Source organism: Pleurodeles waltl, chromosome 3_1 (genome assembly GCF_031143425.1).
Source record: "Pleurodeles waltl isolate 20211129_DDA chromosome 3_1, aPleWal1.hap1.20221129, whole genome shotgun sequence".
Taxonomy (NCBI): Eukaryota; Metazoa; Chordata; class Amphibia; order Caudata; family Salamandridae; genus Pleurodeles; species Pleurodeles waltl.
The window spans coordinates 1,465,509,306-1,465,528,783 of NC_090440.1; the positions used below are offsets into that span (position 1 = coordinate 1,465,509,306).

The window sequence follows — 19,478 nt, forward strand, 5'->3', positions numbered from 1 at the left end:
GCTTTTTGTGGAAGCAAGAAGAACTTCTCTGTTTAGACTTCTGTATGCCTCCACTTTGAAGAGCTCCTTGTAGGAGGTGAAAGACTCTGTGCTCATAGTAGCAGTAGATAAGTGTAATACATTCTCCAGAATTCTGAGAAACAAAACAGGGGATACTAATAACAAAGAAACACTCTTTGTTGTTCGTGACCACCTCAGACGCTTTTAATCTTGAGTGGATCTCCTACCTTTTGTATGCCTTTTTGCCAATACCACTCCTGCCCAGTGTTCTCAAGAAGATCAGTATCGACTGGACTAAAGTCATTCTTCTGGCTCATTATTGGGCGCAGAGAATCTGGCATCCCAAGCTTATTGAGCATGTGCAATGGTCCTCTGGTCAGGTTGCCTCTTTGAGAGGATCTTCTGTTTCAGCAACCGGGGAGGGTCCTGCACCAGAACCTGCACTCCATCTGCCTTAATGTATGGAGATTGAGAAGCAGCAGTTGACAGCTTTCAATCTTCCTCCCAAAGTCTGTGATGATATTCTGGCTGCCAAGTGTCCCTCCACTAAGTCTGAATATGTGTGCTCTGGGACAAATTGGTGGCGAGGTGTGCACCTAGAAACCTCAATCCTCTCTGCACCCCTTTCTCAGGATCTTCTGTTTGTTCTGTACTTGGCCAAGCTGAGCTGTGATCTGGGCACAGTTAACCCCTTCGCTGCCAGGCCTTTTCCCCCTCCTCTGCCAGGCCTTTTTTTGGCTATTTGGGGCAGTTTGCGCTTAGGCCCTCATAACTTTTTGTCCACATAAGCTAGCCAAGCCAAATGTGCGTCCTTTTTCTCCAACATCCTAGGGATTCTAGAGGTACCCAGACTTTGTGGGTTCCCCTGAAGGAGGCCAAGAAATTAGCCAAAATACAGTGAAAATTTCGTTTTTTTTAAAAAAAATGGGAAAAAGTGGCTGCAGAAGAAGGCTTGTCGTTTTTCCCCTGAAAATGGCATCAACAAAGGGTTTGTGGTGCTAAAATCACCAGCTTCCCAGCTTTCAGGAACAGGCAGACTTGAATCAGAAAACCCAATTTTTCAACCCAAATTTGGCATTTTACTGGGACATACCTCATTTTTTAAAAAAAATTGTGCTTTCAGCCTTCTTCCAGTCAGTGACAGAAATGGGCGTGAAACCAATACTGGATCCCAGAAACCTAAACATTTCTGAAAAGTAGACAAAAATCTGAATTCAGCACGGGGTCATTTGTGTAGATCCTACAAGGGTTTCCTACAGAAAATAACAACTGAAAAAGAAAAATATTGAAATTGAGGTGAAAAAAACAGCAATTTTTCTCTACGTTTTACTCTGTAACTTTTTCCTTCAATGTCAGATTTTCGAAAGCAATATACCGTTACGTCTGCTGGACTCCTCTGGTTGCGGGGATATATAGGGCTTGTAGGTTCATCAAGAACCCTAGGTACCCAGAGCCAATAAATGAGCTGCACCCTGCAGTGCGTTTTAATTCTATACCGGGTATACAGCAATTCATTTGCTGAAATACAAAGAGTGAAAAATAGCTATCAAGAAAACCTTTGTATTTCCAAAATGGGCACAAGATAAGGTGTTGAGGAGCAGTGGTTATTTGCACATCTCTGAATTCCGGGGTGACCATACTAGCATGTGAATTAAAGGGCATTTCTCAAATAGATGTCTTTTTTACACACATTCTATATTTGGAAGGAAAAAATGTAGAGAAAGACAAGAGGCATTAACACTTGTTTTGCTAATCTATGTTCCCCCAAGTCTCCCGATAAAAATGATACCTCACTTGTGTGGGTAGGCCTACCGCCCGCGACAGGAAACGCCCCAAAACGCAACGTGGGCACATCACATTTTTTTAAAGAAAACAGGTGTTTTTTGCAAAGTGCCTACCTGTAGATTTTGGCTTCTAGCTCAGCCGGCACCTAGGGAAACCTACTAAACCTGTGCATTTTTGAAAACTAGAGACCTAGGGGAATCCAAGATGGGGTGACTTGTGGGGCTCTGACCAGGTTCTGATACCCAGAATCCTTTGCAAACCTCAAAATTTGGCTAAAAAAACACATTTTCCTCACAGTTTGGTGACAGAAAGTTCTGGAATCAGAGAGGAGCCACAAATTTCCTTCCACCCAGCGTTCACCCAAGTCTCCCGATAAAAATCATACCTCACTTGTGTGGGTAGGCCTAGCGCCCGCGACAGGAAATGCCCCAAAACGCAACGTGGACACATCACATTTTTTTTAAAGAAAACAGGTGTTTTTTGCAAAGTGCCTACCTGTGGATTTTGGCCCCTAGGGGAGCAACCCTTGCATAAGGGATCGCTCCCCACCTAAAAAAAAAAAAAAAAGATTCCTGGTGCCCTAGAGGTTTCTGCCCCCCGGGGGGGGGGGGGGGGCAGAAAAGGCCTTCTTAAAAAATGCCCCCCATTGTGAGCGACCCTTGCCCAAGGGGTCGCTCCCTTATGTCTATTTAAAAAAAAAAAAAAACATCCCTGGTGTCTAGTGGGCGTTTCAAAAGCTTTGAAACGCTTGGAGAGACTTCAAAGGGAAGGAAATAAATTTCCTTCCCTTTGAAGCCTCTCCGTGCCTCCCCCACATGATCGAAAGAGAAATGCACTGGGGGGGTTGGGGTGGAAGGGGAAGGGCTTCCCCTTCCATCCCTGCCTTGGGGGGGTGGGTGGGGAGCACAGGGGGGGAGCGCTAGCGCTCCCCCCCCCCCCCAGCTCCTGTGCCTTGGACGAGGTGACCTCGTCCAAGGAACACAGGAACTGGTGCCTTGGACGAGGTCCCCTCGTCCAAGGCACAGAACTGGTTAAGGGGTATTGTTTGCCCATTCAGCATTTTCACGGCTGTGGGACCAACTTTCTTTGGTCAGGTCACCTGTTATAACTGGGTGTCTCAAAGGTTTATGATGCGTTTCCTTCCAGGTCATTCACCATAACCCAGTGTGACCTAAATCTGGTCATGATCTTTTCAATGTGTGTTCCTTTTCAGCTGCTGCACAACTGCCATCTTAGGTTATTAACAATCAAGACTGCTTTTCAAGTGTCCATTACAAGGGCTAGAAAGGTCAGCGACTTGCAGGCACTCTCTGTTCTCCCTCTTTATACCACCTTCTATCCAGACAAGCTGATAACCCGGACATGTGCCTTCTTCCTCCCGAAGGGTGTGAATCTTTTTATTTAGGCTAGGACATCACCTTGCCTGCTTTATTTGCTCTGCCTCACCCTTCTAAATAGGAGGAGGGGCTCTACAGTCTGGACCCATAAAGAGTGTTGTGGTTCTCCGTTGAACACATTAAAGAGCTTTGGTTGGATGTACTCCTCATAGGGTACGTGGATGCCAAGAAATTGAAGGCTGTGCAGAAATGGACCCTCTCAAGATCAATATCTCCCCGCATAAACATCTGCTACGCATTGGTCAAGAAGCAATCCCTGAGGGCTTGCATGGTCATTCCACCAGAGCCAACGCTGTGACCACTGCATTAACTTATAGAGTTCCTGTCCTGGACATCTGTCAGGCAGCAACATGGGCCATCTCTACACATGTTAACCAAGCATTGCTGTCTGTTCAGGTCCAGTGTGACTGGCACTTTGCATGTTTTGTGCTGCAGGGCCTCCTGGTTTAAATCTGTTTTGCTGTCACAGCTCCGGGGAGTCATTACTTTGGTATCTATTCTAAGGTAAGGAATCTGCGGCTAGAAGTCTGTCAGATTAACTTGTTACTTAACTTCGGTAATGCCTTATATGGTAGAGACTCTGTGAAGATTTCTGATCACTCCTCCCTTCTCTGCCATTAGTCTTCATCATGGCTTTGCGCTCCTGGCGTAGAAAGTCACACATAGGAACTGACGTCTGCATGCCACGGTAACACTTACGTAGGCACCACGCATGTCACTTCCAGAGTGGCTGATGTTGAGCAGAAAGACGCCACCTACTGACGTACAGAGGTACTGCTAAAAAAAGTATGGATCCAGTCTGACACCTGGGGAATATTGTAGAGTAAAGAATCTGTGGTTAGATAGTCTTTACCAAATTAGGTGTTACGAAAGATAACTAACTTTGTTTGGTTCAAGAAGCATACACCATTCAGGTTCTGCCCCAAATGCCACCACAAGTTTGCGCTGAAGGATAACCATCAAGTTTGCAAAGTGTGCTTACCAAATGACCACTCACTAGAGACGAGGGACTGAGCCGAAGGGGGTCAGACTCCAGAAAGCAGGAGTCTACCTTAACTTCAAAGGTAAACCAGGTGCCAAAACAGCTACCCCTAAGATCTAAGAAAAAAGATACAGCAGGAAGCATACTCCCAGACCTGACCAAGACTCTGAATGGCGTTCAAATCATCGAAGGGAGGAATTGGGCCAAGAGGCAGGCACTTAGGTACCGAAAAAGGCAGCATCAGTGGTCAATGTTGATGGAAAAAGAAAGCACTAGGTGTTGATTGACAGAAAAGGCACCTTGAGGCTGAAATGAAGGCCCTCATCAAGATGGAGTTTTTCGACTCCTTGAAGGGGTACAAGATCTCACTTAGGCTCAGTCAATAATGCAGCTGAAGAACCAAGTTAGAGTACCTTGGCAAAACCCGAGCCTGCAGAAAATGTAGTGGAAGTCTTACATTTGACAGTGGTTCGTACCCGGAGGGCTTATATTCGATGCAGACTTCTCTGAGGATGCACATGACATCAACACTGACTCACCGAGGAATGCGTGGACAAATAACCATTGAGATCATCGCTGGTGGATGACATCTTGGTGTACTACGCTGTGGTGAAACATACAGCAGATACCTATGTTGTCAAACTGGAAGAACAGGAGCATATTGTTTCTTGCAGGAAACCTTATTTGCATCTCAGAGAAGGAGTCATTGTCTTCTGATGCTGTCAAGTATGTTAGACCTGGTAAGGTAAGACTTCAAAGTACCAGATACTACCAAGGCTGTTACTCCACCCATGGAGAAAAGCATAGGCACTCCATACTTAACCCCCCCCCACCCCCCCCGGACACCTCCATCACTGACTCAATCACGGTCTCCACAATCTGGAAGAGGGCTAATTCTCTGGCATCAGTGTGTCCACCACCTAATGGGGAGAGCAAGTTAGACATGGTGAACAGGAAGCTGGAGTGCTCTGTGCCACCAATACGCAGTCTGGCCCCAACTGAACTTCCAACAGCAGCTCCGATGCTGGTGGGGTAGCATTTTTATCAGAACCAGTGTGGTAATGCTGTGTGATAGGAATTTTGTATAAGCCTGCAGATTCCACAAGGTTGCGTCATAGAAATGTACAGAAAATGTGGAAATTCTGCCAAATTTTTTGGTTTTCTGGGCAATGTGGATAAGAAACAATTGAGGAATCCATGCGAGGAAGACCTCTTTGGGCTCCCCCCATTGTCTAGTTGTCAGAAATGTCTGGGTTTGATAGGTTTCCCTGGGAGGCTGCCGAACCCAGACCCACAATTGCGGCAACCGCCATTGCCAAATCGTGTCTTTGTTTTAAAAAATTTTTTTTACAGGTAATGTTGATATCCCCACATTGTGATTTGGGCCCCTTCCTGTTGCGGGCACTAGGCCCATACACACAAATGTGGTACTATTTATATTTGAAACGTTTGGGGAACGCTGGTTGGTAGGACATTTGTGGCTCCATGTAGATACATAGAAATGTGAGGACAGTGTGTTATACTCACACAAACCAATGCACTCTGGACACCCTCCGGTGTCTAGTTTCAGAAATGTCTTGATGTTTTAATCTTTCCTGCGTGGTGGCTGATCTAGGGCTGAAAATCCACAGCTACCCACGTTGTTAAAGCATGAATTTTGCCAGGTACAATATTATGTGTCTAGGTCACGTTTTGGGTTGTATTATGTAGCAGGCGCTAGGCACAACAACACAAGTGAGGTACCATTTTCATCACGAGAAATGTGGGGACATAGAATAGTAGCGAATTTGTTGTTAACAGTTCGATTTCTCTTTGAATTGATACTTTCCAATTGTATATACAAAATGCCATCTAAATCACGTTAGTATGGGTATTCCTAAATTCAGAGATGTACAAATAACCACTGCTCCTAAACTCTTTATCTAATGTATGTTTCGAAAATACATGTTACCTTCATACCCATTTTTCACTCTTTACATCTTATATCAATTGCTCTACACTCTGTGTGGAGTTAAAACCATTGCAAGGTGCAAGTCAGTTTTTGTCTCGCTCTCTCTCAAGTTCTTGGAGAAACTACAAACCCTACATATTCCCATGACCTGAAGATTCTAATTGGACGTAACAGTATTTTACTTTTGTAAACCAGCCATTGAGACAAGAAGGTGCATATGAAAACATTGTTGCAAATGGCTGTTTTTTCCTACTCATTTTCAATTGTTTTTTCAACAGTTACTTTCTCTGCTAAAACATTGAGAATTCTACACAAATGAACCCTTGCTTAATTCAGAATTTTTGTATACTTTGAGAAATGTACAGCTTTCCAGTATCACCCATGGGTTTCATACAAGGTTCCACCACAAACTAGAAGCAGGTTGAAAGCACAGAAAATTAGGAAAAATGAGCTCCTGTTCAGAAAAGTGCCAGAACTGTGATAAATAAATTGATGCAGCTCTGCATGTGCCTGAAAGCGGAAAAGATGGTGACAATAGCACCGCAAGCCATTTGTTGATGTCCTTTTTAGGAAAGAATACAAACTTTTTTGTGAGCACTTTATTCCCATTTTTCTCAGCAAACCCCCCTACCCACCCCCAAAAAGTGTAGCTTTGTTTTTTTGTCTTTCTCAGTCTCCACCAGTGGACTGACCCTGGGTTCCTTTAGAATCCTCCTGATGTTGGGGGGGGGAAAAAGTATGCTATTTTGGCATGGAAGTCTCATGTGGGGAAAAACCTATGGAGGCTAAAGCACAAATTACCCCAAACAGCCAAAAAATGGCTTAGCAGTGGTGTGAAAAGCCTCAGCTGGTAAGGGGTCAACAATGATGATGGTTTCTGTCTTGGTGATGTGGATCACACCAGCACCTTCCCCTGTGGTGAACTTTCAAGCCACCTACCACTGTCATCCAGCTCTTGAGGGTCCAGAATTTGGATGACACTCCCCAGGAGAGCTCTATGGAGCAGGCTGTTTCTTATTCTAAGTAGAACCCTCAATCGTTTCCTTCTACTCCTACTAATAGGGATCCAAAAAAGGATTGCGGCAGTAATAAAAGAAGCTTTAGCATATGCTCCACAAGCCTGCCTCAAAGCCTGTTGCTCCCATTGCCTAATGAATATTGCATAAATGGTGGTTTCAATCATCCCGAACCAACTTCCTGTCGTTTTTGAGGAAGTTTTGCATTATCGGCATGGTGGGGGCAAACAGATTCTCCGCTTTTACCTGGATGTCATGGATTTGGTGCCGTGGTCCATAGTCTCTTCTGTCTCCATCAAGTGCTAGGTCTAGTTGTTTTCTGCAGGTCGTTCAGGAGAGTTCCAGGTGAATCTTAGTCTTGGCCTTCAATGGCTCATTTGTTTATATGGCTCAGTGTTTGGGGCTGGCTTCCTCTGCTTTCTGGCATTGCTGATGAAACTGATCATTCAGGGAATATTTTTGGGGCCTGTCCTTTCCAGAAGTGCTAGGCCTCAGAGCCAGTGAATTAGCTAAATGAGTAGTTTCACAGGAGCCATGGTGGCTACAAAGGTTGCTGAGGTTAGGAACAGTCCACGTCCTCCCCAGCGTCCCCAAAACCTCTTAATCCACACTTGAGGGAGCACTTGTGGCTTGTAGAAGTCAGGGTGTTTTTTCTCTTGGAACATTTGGCAGTCCATTGCCTTGAACAGTTGGGTCCATCAAATTCTCAATGCTACTACTTCCTTCCCTTCCAGGTGTTGTCGCCTCCCATTCCTCTTGTTTCCCTATTGTTACCCACGACAACCATATCTATATTTTACAGGATGAAGATCTTGATGTGATGAACAAAAGAGCTGTGGAATTAGTCTGATAGGACAAGATTGTTTTTTAGAACTTGAGTCTTTCCCTCTGAGGACAATTACACACTTATTACAGGGCAAACCATAACACAATTTACGATTTACCTCTGCCTGCAATATCTTATTCCACAGAAAGGCAAAGTGCCTAATCGGATAGCAAATGGCTGCTCCATTGACAAGCAGCATGCCCTCTACAACAGCATGGTACGGTGGGGTGCCATTCATCAAAATCTGTTGAGCCTCTTGTCTTGGTAAACCAAGCACACATTCACCAGACCCTCCTGTCTATCATGAATGCAGTGGCTTTTTCTTCTTTGGGCTTAGCAGTTTCATTGTAGATGAGCCTGTTTCCCAATTGACAGTTCTTATGTGGTTACTGCTTGCTGTTTTGATTCAAACGTATGACTGTATGAAACTTCGACTTCTGGGTAAGGAATGCTTCATTTGAATGTAAATATAGTTCTCCAGCATCATTATCTTTCATAGTCACATGCAACTCTCCCTCCTTCTCCGTCAGAGGCTTCTTTTATTCAGTTCTCCCTTCAGTGGTGTGCTAAGAAATATGAACTTTGATGCCCTCTTATGGAAGTGTATTGCTCAGCACCTCCACCTCATTGGCTGAGGTTTGGGTATTTTCAGTGTGGTGAATATGCTGCTAAATAAATACTACTGTGCTGTATTTGGTCATTTTAAAACTGTGTACTGCAGTATTTGAGTACCAGTTATTTACAGCATGAAAGTTTGTAGTGGGTCAAGAATTTTATTATTTACAAGGTAAATACTTGCAGGTAGGTAACCCATTTTGTTTTAAAAACCAATACAGTTTTATCAGTGTTCCTTAAGGATCTATTCAAGAAGGGGAGGTTTGCGGCCACGATCAGAGTGATTAAGACAAGCTAGAAGAGAGCTCTCAGCTCTGAACACTTTAACAAATGGAAATAAAGAAAGCCTCCTGCCTATAAAAAGTGTTAAAAAGGAAGCTGAGCTGACTCAACAATGGCTCCATAGACCTGCCAATTCAGGTCACATGCAGAAATGCCTGATCGAAGGGGATGAAGCAATTGTCGTCTTCGGCCTGCAATATTGGTGTGACCAGAAGAATGCAGCACCCTCGCACAAAAGAGATCTGAATGGGCACTCTTTTACCTTGGCAGCCATGCTAGTGAGAATGCTAAAGAGTAAGTCTGGCTAGAACCGCCAGAGTGAACCAAAGCGAGGTAAAAATGGCAATAAAACAGGCAAGTGAACACTAATTAAGAAAAACCCAGACAGAGCATCCCTGATATGGTGCCAATATGTATAAAGAGGTGATGAGCAATGTGATTCCAACTAAATAATAAAACCATAATGAGAAATATAGTCTATAATAAAGAATATAGTGTTATTCAAATCCACCAAATAGTGCATGGGAAGGGCAGATTCATAGCTAATACAGTAGAATGGGAATCTCACCCTAATCATCCATTTCCTAGACACCCATAACTTGGGGAATTGATGTGTGTAGTCCTGATCAAACTATAAACAATAAATGATCAGAGAAGCACAGACATGATGCACCCATTGCCACAAGGACCGAAAACGTAGGGATAAAAAGATAGAACCTCAAATGAAAGTGAAATTTGAAGACTGACCCCTGTCATAATCAAAAAGCTCACCACTGACAGAGATGTGATAACCACCTCATAAGTCTGACCCAACCAGTAAAAGGGATTCAAAGGGCAGAAGCAGGTTTAACCTAGCATGACCTGAAATCCAGCTGAGAGGGAGTGGAGAGTACACCCAAACCAACAAACATCAAGCAAGCTACTGTGGACAGCAAGAGGTGTAGCACTGCTGAATCTCAAACAAACCGCACAGCAACCGCTAACAAAAGATGATCTAATGTGTTGTCTGGCACACATTTAGGGAAGATTGTGCAAAACACGAACAGGTGAACTTCAGGAGGCACAGAAGAAACAAAAGCCACTCTAACAGCTGTATCGAGAGACATCCAAGTGATTGGAGGACAACATAAACACACTACAAAATTTAGAAGGAAGAGACCAGAGCAATTGCAATAGTACTTGCTGGGGAATTAAATCAAACGAAAGATAAATAAGATGCCTGGTGGACAGATCCTGTTGGAACAATATGAGGACCCAAAGCATCAGGAAGTCAGTGCAATACATAGACATAACTGCCTTCTGCAGTCAACTATTGAAAAACATCTTGGGGGATAGTCATCTGGGGGATGTCAATATAGGCCACACACACAAAAAAGGCCTGGTTGCCCGGAACCTGGCACCAGACCAAGCAATAACTTGGCTAATCTTGCATCCTCCAGAACCAAAGATGAAAATACTAAGAGTGGTCAGACTCGCGTGCTGTAGACTTTGTCAAGTGTGAGATGCTGATGTTCTCGTTTTTTTGTTGTTGTGCAAAACACTCTTAACAAATGAAGGGTGATTAGGATATTATCCAGGAGCTGAGGAGTAGACAAATTAAATACTGGCGGATGTTTCCCACTGCACTGCTGGTTACTCTGTCATGGAGAATGAGAAGAACAAAAACAATAGCAGATTTTTGGGATAACAGAAGAACCAAGGCAAGAAGGGTGGGTAAGACGACACAAAATATCACAAACCAGCAGGAAGTCGTTGAGTGCAGCTTCAAAGCAGCAGTAGAGGCAGAGGCATAGAGAAAGAGATTGCATATGCCCAGCTTATTGGCTATGTAAAGGAGCAGAGAGGAAGCTCGAAATGCATCTGCATATACAAGATGGCCAACCAGATAGGTCGGGTAATATCCTTGAAGTGGAATTGGGTGGGGGACGAGAAGTTGAGGACAGGAAAGCGTTAGCTAAATAGGAGCTGACTTAGTTATCTACACAAGTGTTATTCCTAACCTTATGATTTGTAAGTGGCAAATGTTGGTTTACATTGAAATCTCCATTTGAGATACAAGACATAAAAAGTGAGGCAGGCTCCCCAGCAGTCAGTGGGCATAAGTAGTGACACAGGATGAAATTAGTCATGTTTATTTTGTATGTTCCAATGCAGAAGGTCATACAACAAAAAATTATTCTGTTGGCCACTGATAAGCATTAGCACATGGAGTGTTAGAGCACTAAATACCCCTGTCAAAAGACACAAATATTTGGAATGGTCATGATAGAATCCCCGGATATAATATGTATCAAGACACCTAGCTGCTAATGAGACACACTATGTTCAAACCACTTTTTTTTTTTTTACTCCAGCATGAAGACAGTTTAATGAGATGGTAGCAATTCATAAATCCCTCCTGTTTACGATTATAGTCCATTTCAGATAAGGAATACCATACCATTAGACCCTTATGGATGGCTTAGATAAGAAAGATGTGGGTTACCTAATGTAGTTGGGGGATTTGAATGTAGTGTAAGAACCAGTAACTGTCAGATTCCCTTTGGATAGATAAATAGGAGGAGGAACGTCATCCCAACTTAATGTACAATTCTCAGATATGGGCTTTATCAATATTTAGAGAGAAAGACATCCATTACATTTTCTTTTCACATACCCACAGGTCAGCATCAGAATTGATCAAATATAGGGAGTGGACTATCTTATTGGAATCACATTGAGAATACAAATTAGATAGAACATACTCCTATACAAGTTATTCTATAGGAGTCGAAGTTGAATCTTCAAAAAACGTAGTTAGGGTGAAGTTATATCCCTAAAACTGGCTTAATGTGAGAGCTGGTACCCATTAAAAGAATTAGAGGAAGCTAGCATAACAAATATAAAAAAACAAAAACAAAACTTGCACCCCTTGAGAGAAATAACAATGATTCAGAGATATGTATTGGGAAGTTAAACAGCTCCGAATTTCAAAATGCTCATAAATCGGATGAGCTTAAGAGATTTTGATCTCACCAGGGGAACTGCTGCCCCCATTTTTCTTTGCTCTCAACTGAGAAGGCAATTTCCAGAAATACAGGGAATTAAATTTAGGACGCCAGAGCAAAAGGTGCACTTAATTTGCAGATTATATTCTGCTGACATTGAAGGACCTAGATAGCTCAGTTCCCAACATTATTCCAGTCCTGCAGAAAGGGTCATCTATTCTTATTTAGTTGTCTTCTCCAGTCTTACCAGTCTTTTGGATGTAAATATTAATCCATTTTAATGGGATTTCCATTAGTACAAGGAGCCTTTGGCAATATTTTTAGGAGTAAGGCTGGAGGGCTGGGAGGCTGTCAAGGAGTGAGTAGGCTCTAATTACACACTTGCGTGGTCACTGAAGGCGATGGAAAAGTAAACACTGGACTGATGACGTAAAGACCAGAAATTTATAGGTATAGATTCATAGATATATGGAAATAGCTTATGCTTGTATATGGTATTTCTATAGAATGAACTTAGCCAAAGGTTGCAGAATGCCTCACGTTGTCAGAAACAAGAATAAAGTCAACGAGTTAGAGGAGAGTAAACTTGTTTGTGGATGGTTAATGTATTGTGATATAGTGGTCTTTGAAGAGGCGAGTTTTCAACTCTCCTAATTGGAGCAGTGTTAGGGTGATCCTGATGGATAGATTGTTGTTCCCAACCCCAGGTGCACAGGTGGGGAAGGTCTGCAACTGTTTCTTTAATCCTTTGTACATGTCTTAGTCATCAGTCTGATATTGTCCTGGCTGCAGTTGTCATGATCAACTAGAGATAATGAGCTTGTGTGCAGCATACACACCAGTGCTGGTCATGATAGCTTTGTAAGTGGTGCAGCTGGTTTTGAAGATGGTACAGGTCAGTAAGTGCAGCAAGTGGACTACCATTAGGATATGGGTGATGTGATCATATCTATTCAGGCCTTGGATGAGGTGTGCTGCAGCCTTTTGGATGCCCCTAAGGGATGCCATTGTGGAGTCCAGAAGGTTGTGGATTGGGGCATTTCAGTCATCCAGATGCCGAAATACTGGTGCTTGAACAGGTGTACTGAGGGTGCTTTTTAGCACAAATGGTTTAATGTCTTTAGAAGAAAGAGGTTGGTGTCCAGTGTGACATTGGATTCAGTGAAAGTTGGGGTTTGAAACCATAACATGGTAGTCCATGTCTTTCCTTGGCCTCCCACTAGTTTTCTTGCTGACATCTCTGCCAATCTCCTCTATTTCTGTTTCCATCTCCCCCACATCAACCATTGTTTCTCTGTTCCTTTTTAGATCGAGCGTAAGCATACAACCTCTTACATACTTTTAAGTATACTTCTTTTGTGGGCTTCTGGATTTTTCTTGTGTTCGTGTAATTAAGATTCCTTGCTTGCTAGTGGTCAGTCATGCCTCTTTGTCCCTCCTTATGTGTGGGAGCAGGGACCGACTACTGTTTACTTTGTCCTGTTTCTCTGGTCTGTAAGGGACCTGTTTTTTTAAAAACTTTGTTTCCTGCTTCTATCCAGGGAAGCTTTCCTTTTCATTTGCAGAGCATTCTTGCTTTGAGCTTATCTGTAAACAGGGATATAAATCAGGCTGTTATCTTGGTCATGTTTGGTCTTTGTGAGCTCTCTGCACCCTATCTCAGCTGCCTAGCTCCTGCTGTTCCTTGGCTTAGATTTTCTTTACCAAGTGTGCCTGTCTTTGGGGAGCTGAGAGCAAGGGCGGAGGATTGCCGAGGATTGCTTGTAATTGGTTATAGCCTAGGCACCCAGCTCTACCAGGGCTCCGCAATCCTATGACAGTGCCCACTTCTGCTGCATATTCGCATCTCCATCAGTGCACTTCAGTTCACACGCTCCAAGCCCTTAGCCGTGTCAGGAATCCCACACATGCTGTCTGCCAGAGCACCTCAGTTCTTACAGTCAGTACACTTTGCTTTTCCAGTACTGGGACCTCGGGCCGCCATCAGTGCACCTCAGTTCTATCCAGGCAAGATCACTTCCTTTACTACCCTGCTCAAATACAGTTCGATTACAGCAGCTCAATTATAATATTCAGCCCCACTGCCAAGGCAAAACTGAACCCAAAAGAGCAAAACACAGCTGAGCCAGGGCACCTCAAGTCTAACATACACCACCACTATTAATGCAGACCACTAAAACTCTGCCAGAATCCATCAATTTTAACATTCACTGCATATTTCTTCTCAGGACTCCTCGCTTCTGTGCTTCAAAGGCAATGCCACTCACATGCTGGGCTCCAATCACAGCTTCACGAGGGCACCTCCAGGCTAACAGTCTGCAGCCCGGGCATGCTAATACTAGGTTCTACACATAGCTTCGTTAACTTACCTCTCTTTAGACCTTGTGTGCCCGTTACTATTCCAGTAAAGCAGCCCACATACAACTCTGTCACTGCACCTCAACCCTAACCCCTAACCTGCAGCGCTCCATTATTCCAATACCAGGAATTACATGGCACGCCTTTTCTCATTCCTCTGCCTCTGCCTTTGTTATTCTGGCACTGGGCTGGGACTTAACTCTGTCTATACCCCCCATCATGATCTGATGTTCCTCAAAATTGCTGTATTGAGGTTCACTTACACCTCTGCTAATGCACATGTAGCTGTTCTACAGTGCCCCCTGCTGTTTCACACACTGACATCTTTTGGAGGATGTGGGGGGAGCCAATTAAATCTATTCTTAGCTGCCATCTTTATTTGGGAGGGTCTGTTTCACCTATCTTTCGCAATGCTTTCTTTCTCCCCCGCTTTTCTCTTTCCAGCTCCTAAAATCCACATTCGCTCTTTCTTTCAACTGTTTTTTTTAAACTAGTTTCCCTTTTTTTGTAATTTTCCTCTTCCTCTAGCTACCTCCTCTTTCAAACTCGCCAAAACGTGGTTATTTCTTTCCTTGTTTCATTCCTCTTTTTCTTCATCAGACGTTCAGTCATTCGCTATTTTTTTCTTTTCCCTTCATTGTTTCTTTGTCTTTTTTTATTTATTTGCTCTTTCCTTTGACTCGGTATGTCTCCTTTCACTTTTTCTTTTTAAGGATATTTTTTCCTTCCTCTCTCTGGGGTTTTTCGTATCTTTATCTGTCAAGTCACGTTTTACTTGTTTGAACCCGAAGTGCCAAAGTGGTTTTCCCATTCTGTGTCTGTGGGAAATGTCAGTACATACATGTGCTGGTTCTTTCGCTGCTCGTTTCTCTCACCATCTTTTTTTCTCTAATGTAAATTTTTTTCTTTTCACACTTCTTTCATTATTTTTACCTCTATCTTTCATTCACTAGCTTCCCTCCCTTTTTCTTATGTCTCTCACGATTGCTCTATTTCTTCTTAATTGTTTTCATTTTCTCGTTCTTTCTTTTCTTTCTTTGCAACCCCTTTTCTTTCTTCCTTTTGTCTGTTGTATTACTTTTGCTTCTCTTTTTCTGTTTAATCCACTTTCTCTCCTGAAGCCTAGTTATCAATGGAGCAACAGGTGCAGTGGCACCATAGCCTAGAGACATACAGACATTACTGAACTCTAATTACTACTGTAGTTTCCTACCGAAATTCCAGTCAACTGTTTCATTTATTGCTCCAAGACCCATGACCTTGTTAATATGCCACTTGTCCTCTCTATCTTTACTTCAGACTCCCTCTTTCCTTTCACCATCCAATCCGTCCCAATATTTTTGGTATGGTGTTTTGAGCATTACACTCTAATACCAAAAGTTTATTTCTGACAAATTGATAATTGTATATGTTTTAATATAGTGGAAGAAGATAAATGGAAGTGCTTTACTTAAATGCTGTGCCACTGGAATTATATGGCAAGAAAAGACCAAATTATGAGGCAGGGTTAACCAATTTATGTGGCAAGTAAAGTCCAGTTATGAATTTACAATGCCATTAGCTCTAACTCAAGAAAATGCAAGACCTATTGCAATGCAAATGCTTTTTTTTTTTTTTTACTGGTACTCTGCCCCTTCATATTAAAATCTTTCCTCCTCACCTGTTGCTTCCCTGGGTCCCCCACCCCACTTTCAAATTTTGTTTAATTTTTCTTTCTGCAGCTGCAAAGTGCAACCAGACTTGTGGACTTGTGCTTACTAATTTGTGCTCCCTTGCATATTCATTTTTACTTTTAATGTACCATTCTAAAACATGTCAACCATGTTGGTTTGCTAAATCAAAATGTCGAAATTGCCTCCCTTGTTTCACAGTGCATGCATATGCATTCATGTGCATGGTCGGACACCTTTGAATTGCTTTTCTTTAGTAGAAAACTCATTCCAAGGTGCTCCCCATGTGTCTCTAGGTTTGTGCAAGCCTCACAATATGCTGGCAGCCACTTCAGCATTATCTTATTATAGTAGCTTGACCTTGTATAAGCAGACCTATTTGTAGTCCAAATGCTTATTCTTATTGAAGCTGGTTAGAGGACCTTTCATTAACCTATGAAGATATGCATTTGTATGTGCTGTAGAAAGGCCTGTCAGATGAATTACTCATACCCTTTGCAGTGTTCACTAAATAGTTGTAGTCCTCCGAAACACATGGTGGTCAGAACAGCTTTAATGCTATATAAAGCTGTGAAAGTATTGTGAAATGTTTTTTAAATGAGTGTACATCCCAGGACTGTCACTCTATCAGTATGTAAAGATTTTAAATCCTCCCAGTAGTGGGTATTGTGTAATGTAGTGCTATATGTATGAAGGGACACACATGTTGTTTCCTCACAGTCCAATATTTTTACATGCAGTTTCCTTAAACGGGCAATGTGCATTTTGTTACCCTTTATGTGGAACATGACCACGTATAAATTAAATGGTTTTTCTTTTTAGTTTCTTTTTAATATTAACTTGTAAGCACCAGGTAAAAAATGCATTCATTTTGTTAAAAATATTTTGCTTTACATTTTTGTAGACCTGATCAGAAGTTTTGTGAGCATGTAAAGGATGACAAAGGAGTTGACTTTCAGAAAAGATACATCCTCAAAAGGGACAGCTCTAGTTTGGATAAAGATGATGCCCAAGTAAGTTTATAACATCAAGCAGTTCTATAGTTAAAATGTTTATTAGTTTTGAAAAATAAAAAGAAAGATATTACATGAAAATTAGGAAACCTCGTTGTCAGATAGGCACAGTCGGGAATACTATATAGAGTAACATCAAGCCTTTCTAAACTGTAAAGTTATACTTGAAATGGGTCTCAAAACACTACTTTGGCCCTAGATGCGGATGCGATTAAAAGATGACAGAAGAAGTAAATCTATAGAAGAACGAGAGGAAGAGTATCAGAGAGCTCGAGAACGAATATTTGCACAAGATGTAGGTATACTGTGACTTTATTCTCCCCATCACCTCAGCTGTGTTATTGCATGCATATGAATAAAAAATAATCAACACCTGCTCTTGATCGTACTTAGAAACCTTACACAGATCTTTTATATAATCTAATATTTCGTGCAAAATGTCTTATGCATTTGGAGTGAGATTTTAGAGGTTAATGTTACTCTGACAGTGTGTTGGGTATTTTGCATTATTGTTACTTTCCAGTTTGAGCTTGGTGATTGTTGAACAACTTAAGAGGCCTTGTTGCTATACTGCACGGGTGGCACACTTTTGTATGCACATGCTCATCGTGAAAAGGGGATAACCATAAAAGAGGACCATAAAATTATAAGTGAATTTGTTTTTCATTTTGCAATTTGAAAAAAAGAATTCTTCCAATTGAGCGATGAAATAGCATTGCTAATTTTAGAAATTGTGTTGATGAAACAGTTGATCTTCAATTTGAAACATGTTCGACATGGTGTTAGTCACCTTTTTGAATTTTCAACTGAGATTGAGTGCCTTGGCTTACATTTTCCAGCATGAAGAAAGGCTAGAAGGTATATTAGTAGACAAAATAGAATGCCCTAAGCTCTTTATTCCACACAGATGTCTTCACAGTTTTCAACTTTGCTGAATGATGCATGCATACAGTCGAGTCTCACAGGCAAAGGGATAACTATTTTTCACCCATCCACTGTAGAGTTAATTCTGAACTTTTCTTACCCAGCCAGGACTAACACTAAAAACATCTAGTTTGTGCTGTCTCTAGAAATGCAGCATAAATTACACTTAGCTGTTGCCGTTTGTTTCCTTCCTAGTGTTGTGACATTGTGATCTTCTGGCTTTTCTTCTGACGCTGTTACACATCTCTCTTGTTCTTGCCCATTTTTAAATGGTAGTCTCATCTGATTGGATTTTTTAGGCCTTATTGGACACTGACCATAACTATGAAACGTCTCTTCTACTTGAGTCTGACTTAAGAGCAGATGTCCCTTTTTGGCCAGGGTGTGATACTCCTTACCTGTGCAAAGCCTTAGAGCCATTACCTAGTTACTCAAACCTCACTGACGAGAGCATCCATGGGTAACATAAAAGGAAATAACCATTCCCCAACTAATCTTGCAATGCATCACTTGATTGATAGGACACTAAATTGCTAAATCTGTACCACCTTTAAACCAGTCATCCAAATAAGTCAATATTGATTCCTTGATTTTTTTTTTTTTCATTTTAGAGTACTCCTCTGTTGATTTTCTAATGTGCTCCCCATGTACTTTCTCAATAGTTGAGTTTACCTCTGGTAATGATGTGGCAGATATTGCAAGTAAACCCCTTCTCCAGATTCCCCTTCTGTTACTCGTGTTGCTCTTCCCAGAGGAATGGTGCTGTTATCTTGTAAGCTTAAACTGGCTGCTCCAGATTCCTTACTCCGATTAGGTTTTCTTATTCTTTTTAAACTAGTTTATATAATACCCCTTTTGAAATCCATTGCATATGTCTTTAATCTGCTGTCAAGTGTGCTAATGATGCCTCTGCATAGACCGTCTTTGATTTAGTTTGTATTCGCTTCTGAAATTCGGCTGTTCAAAACTATGTATCTCAAAAATATGCCCTACTTTATTTAGCTTACCTGAATTCTAAATATGGCAACATTTAATTATACTCCCCGTTTACTACTCCCAGTGAACCTGTTCAAGGTGACTGTTCCTAAAATGTTTAATGGTTAAAAGTGTTACACACACACTTTTTCTTGATCTGGTACCCTACCAGGATAACAGCCCTCTCCATTTGTTTCCATTATCTCATATCTGAACAGGATGAGTCTTGTCATTAATGACTAAAAGATATGCCTGAAACTTGACTCTTGTAGGTCAAGGCTCTTTCTACTTGAAGATGTCTAGATTCTGAGATGGGATCATCCCATTTAATGGTATAAACATCTGTTGTGATGACACTCCAGTCACTCCTTACCATTACCTACCAGCACTGTTATGCTTTAAAAAGTATCTGTACTTTCCACCCTACCTTAACTTTCAGCAATTCAAACCAGCAATATCAGTGCATAGACCTTGTTCACTTTCCTCCTTCTAAACACCCATAACCTTCTCCTATTTCTCTTCCAAACATTGTGTCCTTCTTCAATACTTTACACACCCATCTATCATACTTTCCCTTCCCTACATACTACTTTCATATTCTACCAGCCCATGTGTCTTGTGTACTCTAAATCATACAGCACTTAACCTCCTTGCCTCTTCTCTCACCTCTCTCTCACCTCTCTCTCCTGAGTCCTTG

General features: G+C 42.0%; 1 protein-coding gene across 9 annotated transcripts in view; it reads left to right on the plus strand.

Annotated features, from left to right (window-relative positions):
- R3HDM1 (R3H domain containing 1) overlaps positions 1 to 19,478 on the plus strand; it is a 642,394-nt gene that overhangs the window by 185,831 nt on the left and 437,085 nt on the right. For all 9 annotated transcript variants that reach the window (XM_069225061.1, XM_069225063.1, XM_069225066.1 and 6 more), the window contains 2 exons: positions 16,774 to 16,882; positions 17,082 to 17,177. In XM_069225061.1, coding sequence (XP_069081162.1) covers positions 16,774 to 16,882; positions 17,082 to 17,177 — 205 coding nt within the window. The remainder of the gene's footprint in view (positions 1 to 16,773; positions 16,883 to 17,081; positions 17,178 to 19,478) is intronic.